The sequence below is a fragment of the Lycorma delicatula genome, chromosome 7 (assembly GCF_047948215.1).
Source record: "Lycorma delicatula isolate Av1 chromosome 7, ASM4794821v1, whole genome shotgun sequence".
Taxonomy (NCBI): domain Eukaryota; kingdom Metazoa; phylum Arthropoda; class Insecta; order Hemiptera; family Fulgoridae; genus Lycorma; species Lycorma delicatula.
Window position 1 is genome coordinate 80,495,923 of NC_134461.1, and position 20,386 is coordinate 80,516,308.

The window sequence follows — 20,386 nt, forward strand, 5'->3', positions numbered from 1 at the left end:
TTCAAAATTATAATTATTGTTGTCTTTTTCAGTACTGCCTGATTTTTCAACGCTGCTTTCAAAACATACATTCACAGGTGGCTCAGGAACTGGAATAATTTCACTGTGAGGTACAGGCCTGATTGCAGATTACAGTGAAATATATTTTACAGTATGTTTTGATTTTTTAGAAATTCCAGACACACTTATTAAACAGAAGTAGTAATCAGTTACATGATCCTTTGGTTCATGCCAAACCATAGGCACACCAAATGGCAAAGCCTTCCGTGTACCTTTCAGCCATCCTCTTAAATATACAGAACAATTAGTGCATACTATATGAGGAGCCCATGTCTTATCCTGATCACCAATTTTACAGTGAAGTACAAATGATATGCTTTTTTAATTAAAGGTGTAATGCTTTTTCTATTTGATTTTATGATAAACTCACCACTTACAAAACAAAAGGCATCCACATCATTTACACAATTTCGGGACATTATGACACTGCACTGTTAACAAATTTAAAACAGCAATAAGACTGAAAAAAATTAATTCATTCCTAAATCCTAAATGTCATAATATGTGACTATGATGTGATTTAATTCTTTGTCTAGTATTGTTTATTTAAAGATTACAAATTATGTTAACAAAATTTAACAATAAAAAATGAGCTAACAAAATACAATATAGGGAGCTTAAAATGCTAACTATATGTTGAAAATGAAAAAAAATCCTTTAATTAAAATTTAAAAATTGTTCAAAAATGGTGGGTGATAGAAAGATTCTGAGTTCATATTCATTTTCAGTATAAAAAAACAGATTAAAATCATGTATCACATGTTAGGAAACAAAAATATGTTTATCGGTGTAATAAATAAATCATGAGACGATATATATAAAAAATTATTCAATTTTTTTCAAGATTAATGGAAAATATTAGCATGAAGCAACTTACTTCAATTTCATCAACTTCATTTTCTTCACTTAAGTTAGGTATATGCATTTTCCCTTCAATTTCAGCTTTATTACCATTAGTCAGTCTACCTTTCCAACCCATAGTTATATCCCATTCATAAAAGAATATTAACTTTCCTTTGCGGTTATTGACAACAGCTTCACCTTCTAGTTTTTCCATATCTGTTAAAACAACTGTACCAACATCACCTGTGGTACTTTTAATACTAAGTCCCATTAATAAATCTTTTAATTTTTCTTGTGACCAACCACATGCATTTTTTTCTGTCCTGTAAAGCGTAAAACAAAATTAAGTTAAATGTTTTAAAACAAGACTTGAGTATAAGAACATTAAACAACTAAAAACATTTTAGTATTTTAAAAGAATTTGAATCTTCTGTAACTTGAAGGGTGTTATTACTACATCATAACCAAATTTATTTTAGAAGAGCACTATGTATTATAAAAATCAGCAGTCATCAAACCAATGTGAAGTATTTTAAAGGATGAAACAACTAAATAATACATGAATTTTGTGAAATACCAGATGGATTATAAATGAATTACTAATAATTATATAATTTTGCAGAATTAAAATAGATCTCATTAATAGTCTCAAAATTTGTCAAAAACAAACAATTTAACAAAAAAAAAATGTACTGTTTTATCAAATAAAATGATTCCATACATAAGCTGCAAATACAATGCCATCTGCAGTACCACTGATGACATTATTAATAATACTATTAAAAATAAAATGACATTAACAATGGTAATGTAATAGTAATGTATTGTAGTACGGTCTATAATTTGACACATGTTATAAATCATGTTAGAACAATTTTAAAAAACTTGATAAATAAGTAATTAGCGATCTATTAATAAGTACCCTTAACTATTAAACTCATATCATATACATAATTATGTATAAATAAACTATATGGTGGCGGCACATCACATATTTACTTTTTGGTAATAGTACAAGGCATGGCTGAAATATAATGCAAAGTTGCTCCTAACTTGTAAATGAAACAAATATGGCATAAAAATACATTCTACCTATAAAAACCTTAATTTTATTTTTCAATGGTTTTTATCTTCAGTCATTTGACAGGTTTGATGTAGCTCTCCAAGATTCCCTTTCAAGTGCCAGTTGTTTCATTTTGGTTCACTCCCTACATCCTACATCCCTAACAATTTGTTTAACATATTACAAACATTGTCTGCCTGCACAATTTTTCCCATCTACCTGTCCCTCCAATATCAAAGCGACTACTGCAGGATACCTTAAAATGTGGCCTATTAGTCTGTTTCTTCTTTTGGCTATATTTTTCCAAATGCTTCTTTCTTCACCAATCTTAACGCAACACCTCTTCATTTGTCACTTTATCCACCCATCTCATTTTTAACATTCTCCTATAGCACCACATTTCAAAAACTTCTAATCTTTTCTACTCAGGTACTCCAAATGTCCTAGTTTCACTTCTATATAAAGCTGTGCTCCAAATATATACTTTCAAAAATGCTTTCCTGATTTTTAAATTAATTTTTGATATAAGCAAATTATATTTCTGATCGAAAGCTTGTTTCACTTGTGCTGTTCGGCATTTTATATCGTTCCTGCTTTGTCCATCTTTAGTAATTCTACTTACCAAATAAAATTCTTCTACGTCCATAATCTTTTCTCGTCCGGTAGTCCATCAACATTATTTCTACTTCATTTCATTACTTTAGTTTGTTCTTATTTATTTTCATGTGGTAGTTCTTACGTAGGACTTAATCCATGCCATTCATTGTTTCTTCTAAATCTTTTTTACTCACAGCTAGAAATACTATATCAGCAAATCGTAGCATTTTTATCTTTTTACCTTGCACTGTTACACCAGATCTAAATTGTTCTTTAATATAATTAACTGCTAGTCCTATGTAAAGATTAAAAAGTTACAGGGATAGAGAGAACATCCTTGTCGGACCCTTTTTTATTAAGACTTCTTTCTTACGTTCTTCAATTATTATTGTTGCAGTTTGATTCCTGTAAATGTAAGCAATTGTTCTTCTATCTCTATACTTGAATCCCAAAATTTTTTAAAATGCTGAAAATTTTATTCAAGTCTACATTATCAAATACCTTTTCTAAGTCTAAAATGCCATGTATTTTTGGTGTGTTTTTTTAATCTTTCTGCTATTAATCTGAGCACTAAAACTGCTTCTCTTGTCTCTATACTTTTCCTGAAACCAAATTGGTCTTCCCCTAACACTTCTTCCACTTTCCTCTCAACTCTTCAGTACAGAATTCTATTTAAGATTTTTGATACACGAGTAGATAAGCTTTTTGATCTGTATTCTTCACATTTTTCTACAACTGCATTCTTTGGTATCATGACAATAACACTCTTTTTGAAGTCTAATGGAACTTTCCTTTTATCGTAAATATTACATACCAGTTTGTATAATCTAGCTATTGTTTCCTCACCTGCACTGCACAGTAATTCTACAGGTATCCAGTCTACCCCAGGAGCATTTCTGCCATTCAAATCCTTTAATGTTACATTAAATTCAGATCTCAGTATTGAAGATCACATCTTCGAAGAACATCTTTGTCACTAGCATTCTTGTTCACATCAGCTGTAATATATCCTCTGATATCTAAGGTGTTGTTTCACATAATCTCTTGTTACAACAGGTCAACATTATATCGCCGATTCATCCTTAATTAAAAACACAATTTAATCATATTAATTTATCCTTTATTACTCTGTAATGTTGAATACATAGTTTATCTGTTAGTGATTGTTAATGTGTCCTGTTCATGTCTGTGTGTTGATGATTGAATAAAAGAATAACTTTACAATAATACAGTTAAACACAATAGATAAATCTCAGATGGCAACTAAGCAGTAATATAATATATACAAACTCGTTTACATTGAGATAAAGAGGAACAAGAAATGAATGTATTTATATGTTATATAAGGAGGAGAAAATAAACACAAAATTGAACATACTGCCGACCAAAACATCAAGTGAGTTTTTCCTTCTTTAATATTACAATAAAATGAAAACTTAAAGCAAGTCAAACATTTATTAATGATTGACGAAATAGTTCTTTTGGTATTTAATATCCAATACTTCTGATGCAACAAATGATGTGTTAACCAAGTAACAGCACGTAGTAGCCGTAAATGTTCGGCCTTAATGATTAGTCTTGTGATGTTAGCATCTAGATGTAATATAATAGGATGTTTTACATGGTAGTTATAATCAAGAATGTTGCAGTCTGCCTCCTACACGTAGTAAACCTAAGTTATCCAAGAATGGATATAGAGAAATAAGTTTACTATGTTTAATAATAGTTCGATTATTTTTAGTACTATATATCTCATTACCAAAATGAATGGATTGTGTTTGTTGCAAAAAGAAGGTAGGATTGTGGTTTAGTTCCTGTGTAGTTAAAGGACCAGAATTCTGTTTAACTGATTAGACTTAGCATTATAAATGAATCTAAAACAGAACTAAATATGTGGAGTAGCATGTGTAAAGATGAATATTTTTATATGTAATCAGGTATGGCAGTAGATACACATGACAATAGCATAGTTCCATTTTTCTGTTAAACATTCTGGATTTGAATCATAATTATTAAAGGTAAAATTACTGTTTGGCCAAAAGGATGAAGATCGTGAAAGTCCTTCTGGACCATGCCACCAAAATGACATGTCAATTAATTTGCTTGGAAGGAAACCTCTAGACAGTACATCAGCAGGATCTGAAGACCTGATGTAATGCCAAATAGCATCACAGTATTATGTTAGATTTCCAAAACTCTACTGCTAATGAATATCTTCCAAATTGATGGTTGTCCATGAATCCAGTAGTGCAACCATAGATTCAGTATACAAGTATATCTCGTCAAAATGTATCTTTAGTGCCGTTAGTTACCTTTATTAATAAGCGAGTGAGTAACAAACAGCCACATAGTTCAAGTCTAGGTAATGTTATTTGTTTTAGAGGGGCCAGTTTTCTTTTTGAACACAGTAAATTAGATGAAATTGTATTGTCAACAAATAATATTCATATATAAATACAATAGCCGAAGCCCTTTTTGGAGGCATCAGAAAAACCATGTAATTGAATTGACTTAACCTTAATATTACTATTATTAGGAATTATAAATCGATTTATTATTATTGATTCAATTAAATAAAACCGATTGTATAGAGCCAGCCATTGAGATAGTATTGTTTTGGGTAATGTTTCATCCCAACTGATTTTAATTTTCCATTATAACTGCATGAAATGTTTGTGAGAAAATACAATAGGCTCAATGAATCCTAGTGGATCGAATATACCAGTTATGATGGACATGATATTTCTTTTTATATAAATATTACAATTATTGGAATGAGTGACTTGGTAAAGTAATGTGTCTGAAGTAATATTCCAAAGAATTCCTAAAGTTTGAATGTAATTATATGTCTTAAATCTAATCATTAAAGAAAATATATCTTGGACTATTGGACCACCTAATCCCATTATAAGTTTTAGCCAAACCATCAAAAACCACTCAAAGTTTAGTTATTAAGCTAGATGGTTTAAATACTAAATGGTGGGGTAAGTAATACACATTAGATTGTTTAATTAATCAATAAGTAAGTCATCAGAGTTAAGTGATGACATGTGATCCAGATCTAAGAATTCTTAGATGAAAATGGTATATCTCTTTTATCTTAGAATTATTGCTTAACCTTTTTTCTAAATACAAAAATCATTTGCTAGCATTAACAAAGGAATTGCCTAATTGATTGTTATCATATTTACACGGTAAATCACCACACACAAACCACAAATAAATCTACATTGATAATTTCGTTATCAAATTAAATTAGAAATGTTTTTTGCATAAGGAATATAAGGAGTGAAATATCAGTATTAATTTCTTCAATCCTCAAAAATTTCTCCATTATATTAGAGAGGTCTATAGAATCTTCACAAGAAAGATATGATATAGTGAAATTATTGCGCTTAACATTAATTGGAATACAACCACTAACTATATATCCTAATTCAATCTCTTGGACAACAGGATCTTTAAGAGTTTGAATAAATTTCCCAGGGGGAATGAGACTCAAGTAAAATTGAGCTGAGATTAATATATCAATGTCATTTGTAATTTTAAAATTGGGATTAGCATAAAATAAATTATAAGGTAAATTATGATATAAAATATCAAAAGTGTATGATAGAAAGCAATTTGTTATATTTGAAAGAACAGCACACTGTACTTCCAATGAAAAATTCATATATAGCGAATGTAATGTGAGTATAACACTATACTGAGATTGAGAAAATGAGTTATTTATTCCAAAAATGAGAAGATTACATTTCACAAGTGGAAGCCCTAGAAATTGGGCAAAATCATGTGCACAAAAATTCACCTGACTGCCTGAATCCAATAAGATTTGACATGCATAAACATGAACATCATTGGCATTAAATATTGCAGTAGACAAAATTATGTTTTTGTTTAATTGCAGTTTAAACGAAGAATAATTATTGATTTCAAATTCTTTGTCCTCTGATTTAGAATCAATACTCTTATCCACATGTACAAGAGTATTATGTTTTCTAAAGAAAATGTTACATGTAATGGAAGAATGACATTCATTAACAAAATGAATGTCACAAACAATTAAAACAATACTTATGATGTTTTAAAAAGTTTCTTCTATCACAGTAGATAGATTTAAAAAATCTTTACATTGTTATAAATTAAATTTTGAATAACATTAAAATGATTTCCTTTAAATGGCTTAGTATTTGAAATAGTTTGTTAAGTGAAAGATTTGGATGTATTGTTGTAACGCTGTCTCTTAGTGTTATTTTCCATGTTTAGAAAGTTTGACCTATTTGGGTTGGTGTGCTCAAGAATTTCCCTTTTAAAGCATTTAATTTTAAAATGTGGTCAGCATTATGAAAAGCAATTATACATTTATTATCAAATTTCTTTTTCAATAGTTTTAATGGGATTACATAATTTTCATTTGTAACTGGTAAATTCTTAATAATGGCTAGCGCTTCATTCTTCAAGGAAGAATGAAGATAATGCAATTTCTGTAAGTTTGTATATTTTTACTACGTATTGGATCATTAAACATGTGATAGTAATGCTGCCAATCTAAGACACTGCCTTTAAACTGGTAAGTTAATTGGCTGTAGCTGGATGTGGTTAATCTTTGAATTTAAATTGATTTCTTCATTTACTGTTTTTTTGACTATTATTTATCAGATATTGCAATTTACATTCAATAATACATAAATCATCTTAACTTGAATATGATCTGATAACAGATCATCATCATCATCAAAGTCAGTTTCAAGGTGTGACTGCATAACATCATATTTTCCATGTAAATCAAGAAGTTTTCTCAACTTTATTCAAAGTGCATAACTACCATCCTTTGAAACATCAGACTTATCAGTAAATGTATTGATTACTGTAATGGCAGACTTAATAGTCCTTTGCTTTAACATTTTTCTCTTATCCATAATAAATTAAGAACTAATAAGTAATGTACATGCTTAATGTTATAAATTAATTAAAGATAGATAAATAATATTATGACATTGCTGAATAAATACGTTATTGTGCAGCCCAAATCGTCATAGTCGGCAACTCTATCAATTCCTCTCACTGTATTGAAGATTTGAATAATATAACTTTAAAGTTGTATATTTTGAAATTGAAGATTATCACAATATACTTTCACATACCCGTTGGGCAGAGGACCAAATAAAAAAATATTTCACATATCCGTTGAGCAGAGGACCAAATAAAAAAGTATTTCACATAACCTCTTGTTACGTCAGTTCAACATTTTCGCCAATTCACAGAGTTGAATTAATAACAAAATTTAATTATATTAATTTATCCTTTTATTATACTGTAACGTTGAATACATAGTTTACCTGATAGTGATTGTTAATGTGTCCTGTTCATGTCTGTGTGTTGATGACTGAATAAAAGAATAACTTAAACAATTACAATAACAGTTAGACATAATACATAAATCTCAGCTGGTAACTAAGCAGCAATATAATGTAAACAAAATTGTTTACATTAAGATAAAGAGGAACAAGAAATGAATATATTTATTTATACTAAATAAGGAGGAGAAAAATAGACACAGGACTGAACACAAGGTTTTCTAACAATTTTCTTTATTCTGCCTAAGTTTGCTTCTGCTGATTTAAAGAATTTCCTTTTTAACATTCTCCCATTCTTCTATATTTTCAACATTATCATTTTTACTCAGACCTATTATGATGTTCTCAAAAATCTTCTTTACCTCCTCTTTATCAAGCTTGTCTAAATTCCACCAATTCATCTGACATCTTTTTTTTAAATCCCAATTTATATTTCACTATCAATGTCTGCTCATGAATATGCATTGCAGTCAACTAGTTCATTTCTAAATCTCTGCTAAACCATGATATAACCTACATGATACCTTGCAGTATCGCCTGGCTTTTTCCATGTGTATATTCTTCTATTATGATTTTTAAACTGGGTGTGGGCAATTACTAAAACATACTTCGTCCAAAACTCAATAAGTCGTTCCCTCTTTCATTCCTTTTGCCTAGCCCGTATTCACTCACAGTATTTCCTTCCTTGCCTTTTCCAATGCTTGCATTCCAATTTCCAACTATTATTAAATATTCATCCCCTTTTATGGGTTAAATTGCTATGTTAATTTCTTCATATACACACTCTACCTCATCAACATTGTGGGCACTTGTAAAAATATAAATGTTAACAATCATTGTCGGCTTTGGTTTTGATTTTACCCTGATTACAATGATTCTATCGCTAAACTTTTTGAAATAGTCTAGTCTCTTCCCTATTTTCTTGATCATTACAAAACCTACTCATGCCTGTCCTTTAATAGATGCCGAGTTAATTATTCTAAAATCACCTGACCAAAAGTTGTTTTCCTCTTCCTACTGAACCTCACTAATTTCTACTTCATCTACATTTAATCTACCCATTTTCTCTTTAAATTTTCTACCACCTTTTGATTTTTAACATTACATGCGCCGACTCGTAGAATGTTATTTTTTAATTTTTTGATGACCCCTTCCTTAGTAGTTCCCAACTGGAGATCCAAATGGAGGACTAGTTTACCTCCGGAATATTCTACCAAGGAAGGCGCCTCCATCTTCATTACATGAAAATGCAGACAGCTATATTTTCTTGGAAAAAAAAACAGATGTAGTTTTCCATTGCTTTCAGCTGTGTAGTACTCAGAAGACTGAGTGATGTTGATATGGCTGTTTAACAACTACGCCTGATCTATGCCCTTAACAATTACCGAATGAGCTACTGCCCTCTTTCAGGAATCATTCCTTAGGCTGGCTCTCAACAGATACCTCTCCGATATGGTTGTACCTTCGGTGCAGCTACTCTGTATTACTGAGCACTCAAGCTCCCTAACTCTCGGCAAAGTTTCATGATTCATATAGTGTTTTCCATGTAGTCACTGCCTCTGTGAATTGTTGTATATGACAAACATCTTTTAAGGTGTTTTAATGACTCTCTACCTATCACACCAAATTTACAGACAAGCCAGGTTTGAGGTAATCAGTCATTTACACACATTTGGAATCCCAAGACGCTCTCAAAATAATTTTTTTTTTTAGAAGGTAGTATATTCTGATTTTTTTTTATTGTAGTGAACCATAGTATCGGTATTCCATGATTTGGCACTTTTCTTCTTGGTTGTAATGATTCACTGAATAATAATAAAGTAGTAGTAAGCATTGTTAGCTGTGGACATAGGAGATTTAAAGATGATTATTAGTTTTCAATAATGTCTAGCAATTAAATGATTAATCATCATTAAACTATTAATGCTATTCTAATTTTAATACTACTATAGTTTCCATAAACTATACAATTGCTCCATTACAATCTGGAAACATGTTACAGAGTATCTAGAAAGCAAACTACTTTTTTCTTCTTTTTTTTTAGCAAACATTAAACAAACCATTTTTTCAGAAAAAATCTTTTTCAAAGCATAAAACAGGAAAACAAGTGGATTTTAACAGCAATTAACAAATTCTGCAAACATTTAAACATACCAATGCCAGTTATTAACATTTGTAGCATCAGGTCTTTCTTCAACAATCCAACGAGGATCACCTTCTCCCCACTTGGCCATTATTTATAAACCTTTAAAAAACATTATACCAAAAATTAAAGTTAAACTGAAAAAATTAAACTAAAACAAAATCTGTTACTTATTTTTCAATAAAAAAAATCAGAATAGGTAATTTACAAATTTCTAAGTAACAGAGAGCATATAACTTTTATTAAGTTTTACATAAATGAAACAAAGAAACACTTCTGTATTCAAATCAAAACCAAATTAAAAATGCAATTAATAAGTAATGCTTGCAGATTCCTGATAAGGTGATGCCAGTTGCTATTTGTTTTATTTCAAAGATGTAATTTTAAAAAAATGGAAATTAAATTATTGGTTACTTTTTAAAAGCTAGTTTTAAAACTATTGTGGAAAGCAATATAACAAATGCAAATGAACACAAAAACTTTCAACCAGCTAACTAACTCTCTTTTGTTTTTTTTGTTTTTTTTTTTTACTTTGGACCTTTCTTGGCAAATCAACCACAATAAATATTGTTGGTAAGAAAATTTGGGAACTGATGAAAGACATTAAGAACATGACAGACTCTTGTCCAAAATATGAACAATCAGAGGTAAACATTTAAAGTATGATGTATTTGTTAATTATTTTAGTATTGGTTAATAAATATTTTTTTCTTTAATAAACCTATATTTTTCTCAACTTCTATGATGATGCCGAGCTCTATACTGATTTTCTTTTAAAGGGATTAAACATTGCCTTTTTATTAAGTAGATCACCTCCAGGTGATTAACTATATTTCTGCCAATATCTTCAGAAACAATTTTTCACTTTAATAACTTCATGAAAAAAAATTTTTTTTTTTGTTTCTTACTCTCTTTCTGTCTATAATAACGACTTTGAGGCTGAAGAGAACTTTTAAATAGGATTGGATATTTAGAATCCATAACAAGCCTGTGAAAGTACATTTTGCTTTCAAATCAATAATACCAAGTGATTCAAAAAGGACTTCACAACTTTAAAAGTTGTAATTTATTGAGATAACTTACAAATTTGGTTGAGGTCTCATTTTATAGCAGAACACAAAAAGTTTTGACTCGCATAGTTATTAATTTAACTCGCATAGTAGAATTGAATTAATATTCAATTCTGCCACCAGTGATGTCACACGTGTTATTAAAAATGGATACATTTACTAATGGGAAACGTGCTTGCTGTATGTTTTAATTTCTTGTTTTTTTTTAAGCTCCAGGACCACCATTAGGTATTGCCTCAGAGGAGATGAATGATTTGTAGCATGTGAAAATGCCATGCCTGACAAGATTCAAACCCAGGACCTCCAGATGAAAACCTGAGACACTACCACTCGTGCCCTGGAGGCTGGTGCAATGGTTTCACGATTTGCAGTCGGCAACTACAGTTCAATGTAATTTTCATAGAGTACGGTACGGAATCTCCAAGTAGGCATACAATTTACTCTTGGTACCAAACCTTTGTTGAAACAGGTTGGTTCTTCCTGATAGAACAGCCCATTCTTCTTCCAGGAGGCAACCATATTGTTTAAATGGAAATGCTTAAAAATTTTCTAATTCCTCAGTTAGATGATGATGATTAAGATGAACATCATCATACTATTAGTAAGACAAGTCACCACCTCACCATTGCCTAAAAATTACAGATTTTCTTGATTCGCAGGTCGGTGGATTGGTTGTGAAGGTCTAATTGCATGGCCACCTGACTCCCCAGTTTTGACCAGCTAGATGATTTTGTGGGGTTTCATGTACCACCTATGCCTGCTGATCTTAATGAACTAAGACTTTGAATTAATGACACACCTTCAGAGGTAATGCCCAACTTGCTGGCTACAGTCTGGAATGAAATCGATTTCAGGTGAGACGTATGTCGCATTACAAATGGAAGCCATATTAAACCAAAGTGAATGTTGGGTGACAAACCTGAATTGTTTTTCTATGAAATGAGACCTCAACTGAATCTGTATGTTACTTAAGTAAATTTTTATATGCTTTTAAAGTTGTGAAGTCCTTTTTGAATCACCTGGTATACATAGCAATAAAATAAATTAACTTACACATTTTTACATTACAATGTGCTAAATCTACAATTTAAGAAAAGAATTACATTATATTTAATTACAGTACTATAAATTGTGTTAAAAGTTTCTAAAATATTTGAATCTAAAGTTTATAAAGACAGTTTCTTAAAATTAAAGCAATTTAAATAAAATTTTGCAAATAAATATTTTGTTAATTTAGATTTTTAGAGATTTTCCTTGTGTTTTGAATTTTCAAGTCTCATTGATGAGAAAATTTTAAAGCTGAAAGAATAGCTCTTTACTGCTTAGCACCCATACAGCTAGATTATTATCTGACATGATTTTATAGTAATGGGTATAGCTTACATTAAGAGATCCAATTAATATAAATGTCATATTTTCTTTTCTTTTTTTTTTAATAGATACAGCAACTCATACAGTTTTAATGTAGGCTAATCAAGTTCTATATGTGCACCTTTTGTAGCTTGGCAGACATCTAGACGATAATCTAACTCTTCTCAGGTATTTAGGAACATCTGCAGCATTATTAGACAAACAGCTTCAACAATTCTCTGTTTTAAATCATCCAAATCTCAAACTTTTCTTTGGTACACACAACTGTTAATAAATCCTCATACAAAAAAATCTAAAAGAGGGATGTCTGAAGATCTAGGTAGCTATGAAGTTCAACTTCCTCGTCTGATCCAACATCCGGGAAAAGTGTTGTTCAAGAACATGGTAACATCTCAATGAAAGTGCGGTGGGGCACCCTATTGTTGGAAACTGAAGCCAGCAGGAATCTAAGAACAGAGAAGTTATCAAGCATGTCGAGGTATGTGTGTCCTGTCACATTGAGCTGCATGAGAAAAAAAAGAAAAAGACTGATGCCATTTTTGTGCAGTCCTAACCAGACATTGACTTTTGATATGTCCCTTTCATTTCCGATTACTCTACAGGGGTTTTCAGTACCTCAAATTTGACAACTGTCTGTTAACTTTCCAGCATATATGAAAGGTTGCCTCTTCACTATCAAGATAATTAAGATTGTTTTCGACACCCCTGCAGCAATCTGATATCATAGGCGACAACCACTTCATTTAATGTGACAAGGGAGTTGTAACTTGAACGCTCACTAACACAGCTGTTTATGAACACTATTGTGTGTGAACAACAGAACAAGGAATCTGCAGTTTGTAACTAACTTGCCTAAGTGACTTTGCAGGACTGGCAGTGAATGCATTGCATACATGATCCACAGTCTTGTCACTAACTGAAACTTTTGGATGATTTTCAGTTTGTGAAATCAAACTTCTAGTGTCTCTTAAAGTTATATCCAACTAATGAAGTCTTCAATATAGAAGAATCAATGTTCAATTCAGTTGAACATGCTGTAGAACACACGCAACTGACTGAAACTTCTGTTGTGGAGTCCACATCTTGACTAACTACTAACTCCAATTGTATTGTGAGTTGGCTTGCCTGTGCATGAATATTCTGCTGACTTTCAGAGTATACAGAACACATTTTGGAATTATTTCCTGTTGATTCAGCCTACATTTAAGAAATTATGACAACTAGTTTTCTAAATATAGTCTGTTATTTTCGGATACCTTTATCCCGGACATCTTGTATATAAGTTACATACAATTTCACTCACAACTTTACATAATATAATAATCTAGTCATTCCTCTACTTGAATCATCTTAATTCATATAAAAAATTATTCATATGAAAACTAGATTAATAAAGAATCTCAGTAAGGAAAAATGATAATTATAACTATGATTAACTAAGTGAAAAAAGAGCTTTTTTTTAGAAGAAATTGATAATCAATAATTGATGACAATTATGCGAGTCGAAGTAAGTAAATTATTAATTTTAAAAACCCAATATAGAACATGGGAGACATCTTTCCCAAAATAATAAAACCAAAATTAACTCTAGGTGTCATCAAATAAAAATAAATTTAAGATTTATACAAAGGTAGAAATCTTGCGTCCCATAAAACCAGATTGGATTAGTCATAAAATGAACAAAAAATTTTAATTTTATTGAAATAATTATTAAAATTTGAGATATTTTGTCCATGACTGTACGCACTGGGACTTATGCTAACCTATAAATTTTTTATTGTAATCTAAATAAAATTTGTTTAATACATACAAAAACAAATAAAACATGACAGAATGAATAATTTAAAGGAAATTAAAATTACAGTTAAAAAGTTAGCACTGGAAAATAACAATTAGTTACTATAAAATAAAACAAAATTAATAAATATATCGGAGAACACTGATATAATTACTTGATAATCATTTGAGGAAACAAACTTTTATATCAATATTGTGAGCGATTATGAAAGATTTGAAAAACATCAAAATCACTTAATTATTATCCCTACAGACATATCTAATCTAGATATAATCAGAAATTACATAATATTCTTCTTCCTCTTTTACAATAAAAAGTATTTTCTCAGTATATGTGTTGCTGGCCTACATGGTGCAAGTGGTAGCATCTCCGCCTTTCATCTGGTTCGAATCCCAGTTAAGCATGGCATTTTCACATGCTACAAAAATTTTAATCACCTCCTTTTAAGCAATACCAACTCTGCTGATTCTCCAGAGGTTAAAAAAAGTTTAAATACTGTCTGCAATTTTTTTTAAATTGTTTTAGACTATATTGTAATAATTAATTTCTAATGATGCTTCCTTTCGTTTTCTCTAAAATCACCAAAACACTTTCTATTATCATACTTTTTTCTGTAATTTAATATTATTAAAACAACCATCCCATTTAAATTCAACTTCAAGGAAATTACTTGTCTGATTTCAGATCGTCTTGCAACATGTCGTCAACACTATTATAACATAAATTGAGAAATAACATGATGAAACCTATAACTGCACAAGTTACAGAGTAAATTATACCTTTCAGTTAAAATTACAAAAATGACATATATGTACAACTGAAAATAAACTTTAAATATTTCCAGAAGCCATTTGTTTATAGGTGACAAGATTAACAAAACACTCTAATGCAATTTTTTCTTATATCTTTAGCAGACCTGGTTGTTAACAAATAATGTTAAATTATTTTAGAAAAAATGATAACTTTGTAACCACAAACAGCAAGGGAGTTAAACATTTTTGAATGTGATAAATATTAATAAGTATATCAATAAATGTCTTTAGCCAATGTTTCATTCTCAATAAGATTTTCAATAGCACTGTTCCAATTCATAACATAGTAACTGCCCTACAATGATAGTTCTGCTCTTTGTTGTCAGAATATAATGAACAGCAATACTTATTTAAGAAGTGTATATATTGCAACTTTACTTTTTACAATTTTCTATTCTCAAGAAAAGCTGGGGTTTTTAACACTTACTGTTGTTAAATATGAACGAACTATTTACTTACTCGCTAATACAGTCCAGAAAAAAAAAGAAAAACATTTTAAGAAATGTTTCGTTAAAAAAACCATGTTAATTTTCTTTTAAAAAACCTATAACAAAAACTGAAACTATAACCTAAACCAGCCCATCGAGCTGGTCTAATGGTTAACTCATCATCGCAAATCAGCAGATTTCGAAGTCAAGAGTTCTAAGGTTCAAATTCTAGTAAAGGCAGTTACTTTTATATGCATTTGAATACTAGAATACTAGATCATGGTTACTGGTGTTCTTTGGTGGTTAGGTTTCAATTAACCACAAATCTCAGGAATGGTTGACCTGAGACTGTACAAGACAACACTTCATTTACATTGATACATATCATGTTCTGAAGTAATACCTTGCAGTGGTTCCAGAGGCTAAACAGAAAAAGAGAGAGAAACTAATTAAGTAAAAAAAAAAAAATTTATCTTGTTGATCACCATAAATAAGTATGTAACACCAAGAAAATGGGAGATAATATAACTCATGTTACCAAGCTCATTTAATGTATTCTGCTGCCTGAAAAACAAACTAAAAATAGCAGAAGTCAATTTACATACCCAATCACACAAACCTGCAAAGTAGTTAGTTTTTTAAAAGCAAGTAGTCAATTTAGAACCACTAACTGCAGTTACTTGCAACTTTATCAAAAACAAGGAGCGACAGATTAATATAAAAAAATTCAATAACAAAGGATCCGAAAATAAACTACACTTCATGAAACAGCTTGAAAAATTCACAATACATTTTTAAAGTTTTATTCATAAGCTCTACCATAAAATGAAAGCCAACAGAACTAAAGTCTTTGAATCTACGGCTAGATTATTCAAAAATTTTAATAAATTACACCACTACATAACAGAATTTTCACGTAATAAAAGTATTAACACGAACAACTTAGAATAAAAAAAAAATTAAAAAAACTTGCAAGATCAGCGCACACAAGATTGACTTTATTTCAATTTCATTCAATCACAAGTTCTAAATTATAAAACCTCTTATTCCATTATGAACAATAGCATGTTTAGTATTATACATTTACATCATTTTAATATACTTACCGTAAACAAGGCCTTTTCTTATTCCTCAATTTCGCAGAAAACGATAAATTTCTGCAAATAAATTCAAAATTACGTCGTATGTAACTCCAAAGTCCTTCTAAATAGAAACAAAAGTCTAAACAGAATAAGTTATAACAAATAGTAATAATTCAACAATAACTACAACACCTTGCAAACTTTTACTTCTGTGCCGCAAGGAGGACAATATTAACCTAGAAGACCTCGAACATTCTAGAACAGAACTCATACGACATCAGGAATACCAAAAAAACAAACAAAAAATCTGATTGATACGATATTAGTATTTCAAATGCATGAAATTGTTCGTATTTATGTAAACTATCGCCTAAAAACTGAGCCCTGCAAATATATTATAACTGGGTTTCATAATTATCTTATATACTATAAATCATATTATTGAAGTAGCAGTATTCTGTGTATAAGCTTCTTGCATTTTATACTACATTATTTTTTTGTAAGGGTTATAATATAGTTATTAAAGGCGAATTTACCCGTACCATGCCAATAAGTTTGTGGAAAACTGGTTCTTATCCTATTTTATTACTCTAAACCTTAAATGATTGAGATTATTACTACTTAATCTCTGCAATTCGTAATAATTATAGAATCTTCGTACGATAAAATATAATTTTTTAGCTCTGCGTTCGGTCACACGTACTGCAAAATATATCATTTGTAAATATTAATCTACACTAATTAAATGTTGCATCAACGATGAGAAAAAATATCTTAATACAACCGAAGGCAAAATGATACTGCATTTGTCATGTTTAGCGCAGCAATTTTATGTAAAACATTGGCACGTATTTCTCTTTGTATACACATGTCTGTGTATGCTGTGAGATAATGTGTGTGCACCCCAAGAGCCAAATTGTTGCATTATTTATCTTACTAAAAAATAACTAAAATTAAAATCTACTAACATGTAGCCCGGTCAATAATTCTGTTGTTTGTATCAGAAAAAAACAATTTTCTTCTAAAAAATACAAGAGAATTCTCACTGTTGCTCTACCCAACCCCACTTGTAGAGCATCTAAAATGGGGTCCGGTAAATTTTTCTCCCGCAATTAATCACTAGCAGTTTACTGCTGAGTCATTTTATCGCATAAACAGTTTATAGCCTACAATTGATAACGTATTTACCTTGAGATATGTATGGTCAAGATATAAAGAGTATTTTTTTTTTGCCCTAGTCTATGATTAGCGTATTTTTGGAATTTTATGAACTATGATGGAATAGTTCCGAAATATGTAATTTAGTAGATAGATTATGTATTTGAATAGTTACAAGTATCACAAAAATAGTAAAAAATCCTTTATTTAAACAATATAATAGGTTAATTTTAAACTAATAACATTAGGTATGTCATAGTAGACTGCAAACATTCAAAATTAATATTTATGCAATCTTCACAATCAATCACGTTGGGATAATTAATTACTAAGAAAGAGTATGTAGTATTAATAACAAATATTAGCGCTATACCTCTTAGATAATTAACAATATTGCTCCGCTCATTGTATGCACTAACAAGCTAACAAGGATGAATTCGTTCATCATAATCGCGATACTAATTTTTTTTTTTGCTCTGATCACTTCCACTTAAACATTGTTCAATAAGCATTTCATTAATACTATGTTTTTTTTTTTTTAACGCAATCTATAAGTTTCCAAATGTTTGAATGATAAGCAGCAATTTGTTCCTCAATGCCACTCTTCAACAGAATTAGTCCTTTGTAATCCTTCAGCAAGCTGGTGTATGTTTCACCATGGGAAATACTTTGGTGATTGATGATGTTGTTTGGCTCGGCATCCAATGCATGTATCCTTAAAATAATCAACAATTTCTTGCGATTCTGGAGGAAAAACACTGTTTTCACACAAATGTTAAAAAATAACCGTTACAACAAGAGTGGACACAGATGCAATTGCTGTCAAAATTTGCATATTTAAAGCAAAATTAGCTCAGTTTCATAACGTTGCTTCAATCCTTTATTCTAAATGGAATGAAAATACACTGAAAAAAATAACCCCTCTGCGAAGCATAAGGAAAACATTTCTGCAAGCATTCATTGCCATTTCAAAATTTATACTTATTGATTGTGGGGTTGTAGCTGATTCCATTACTTTCAGCTGCTGTAGTAGAGATACATATGTTTCCTTGACTTGTTAGGCAATAATGCATTAACTAATGGAAGTGACATTTTGTCCTTGAATTCATGTATCATAGACAACTGATAAAAAAGTAAGGAAACAGTTTTCAAAGTTCTATTGGCATACCAGTGTTCACTTTGTGCTAACAACTGAAAATTTCTTTTCATACTGAAAATTAATATACGATTGTCCTTGGGTCCAGAATCAAATTGTAGAAACAATCCTCATTGAATGTTGTTTTGTATTCTTCTGTAAAAACTATATTTCTATTATGTGTTGGAAGAACTGGGTGATCAAAATTTTGATCTCCAGACTATTGATGGATGTTACACTGAGATGAACCCTATAGAGTACATAGAAGGAAAAGCGTGAAGCAGAGTATAAGTAGTCCAAAGAACTTCAACTCATGAAATAAAATTGTAAGTATTTTACATACTTCATTATTAAGGATGGGTGAAGTGAGGGAGTTGTTTCCAAAGGGATGATGTACCTCATAAAAATTAATTAAATAAATAAAAATAAGTTAATTTAAAAATTCACTATAATAGAAATTAGGCTTATTTTGTGGCAATTTTCACAAGAACTTAAGAGGTCAATCACTCTCCACCCTCCTATTCAGACCACTCAACTGTTTAGCTATAAAAATGCATATAGTATAAGCCAAAAAAGTAAATATATTATATTAATTTATTTTAAAAAACATCTTATATCTATTCTCTCACATTTTTCCAATTTATCAAATTTTTACAAATTTTGAAATTTGTGATTTGTGAAAAATCCTAATGCGATGGAAAAAAAGAAGGTTATTTTCGGATTCAGCACTAAAAAATACATAAGAATTAACTATCAAAAACTAAAAAACACAACCATCACATGCTTGTGTTATTATTATTCCAAGTTATGTTTTATCAAACATTTTATAATAATACAACTGAATAAAAAGTTAATAGTTATAAAGGAGCAAATTTAAGTTGTTCAAGTCATTATAATTAATTTATTATAAATACTGATAGTTTTGTAAATTTTAAAGTCATTGCTACTATTTACATATAGAGTAGCCACAAAGTCCCTTGCTACATATAGGTTAATCACAGTATATATCATCAGCTGATTGTAATGGTAAATCAGCTGCTTGTATTTATATATAACTAAGCGCTAGATTTTTTAGAAATTGGTGTTATTTTCATGTGTTTAGTTCTCTTAAGTTAATCTGGTAAAGGTCTTCGGACTACATATTCACCACTCACCCTTCATAAAATAATGTAAGTGGTCCTGGGTTTAAATCCTTTAAGCCTGTTCATGTTAATGAATTTTCTGACTAGAACATGGTTTAAAAGGAAATTTGTTGCAAAGCTCTTTTAAAATATTTATCTATATTCAGTCATGGAAACCAATGGTTTCCATGACTCATAATATCATAACATGAATCATAATGATATCCATTGCATGATCATGGTGCTTGAAAATTATTTTATTTCTTAGCTTCAACTGGTTGCTACGAAATAACTGCCATTTTACAGCAAGGAGGAGCTCCAGTCATTATACCCAGTAAAGAAATTTTT

The 20,386-nt window shown here is 30.1% G+C and overlaps 1 protein-coding gene across 2 annotated transcripts in view; it reads right to left on the reverse strand.

Moving 5' to 3' along the window:
• LOC142328478 (activator of 90 kDa heat shock protein ATPase homolog 1) overlaps positions 1–16,885 on the reverse strand; it is a 40,476-nt gene extending 23,591 nt beyond the window's left edge. Inside the window, exons 1-3 of one of the 2 annotated variants that reach the window (XM_075372295.1) lie at positions 16,649–16,885; positions 10,075–10,165; positions 938–1,226 (exon numbers count right to left, since the gene is read on the reverse strand). In XM_075372295.1, the coding sequence (XP_075228410.1) occupies positions 938–1,226; positions 10,075–10,154 (369 nt within the window). In that variant the 5' untranslated portion in view covers positions 10,155–10,165; positions 16,649–16,885. Of the gene's footprint in view, positions 1–937; positions 1,227–3,409; positions 3,645–10,074; positions 10,172–16,648 lie in introns of those variants that run through there. The other variant, XM_075372296.1, reaches the window with a different exon arrangement.
• Between the last annotated feature and the right edge of the window lie 3,501 nt (positions 16,886–20,386).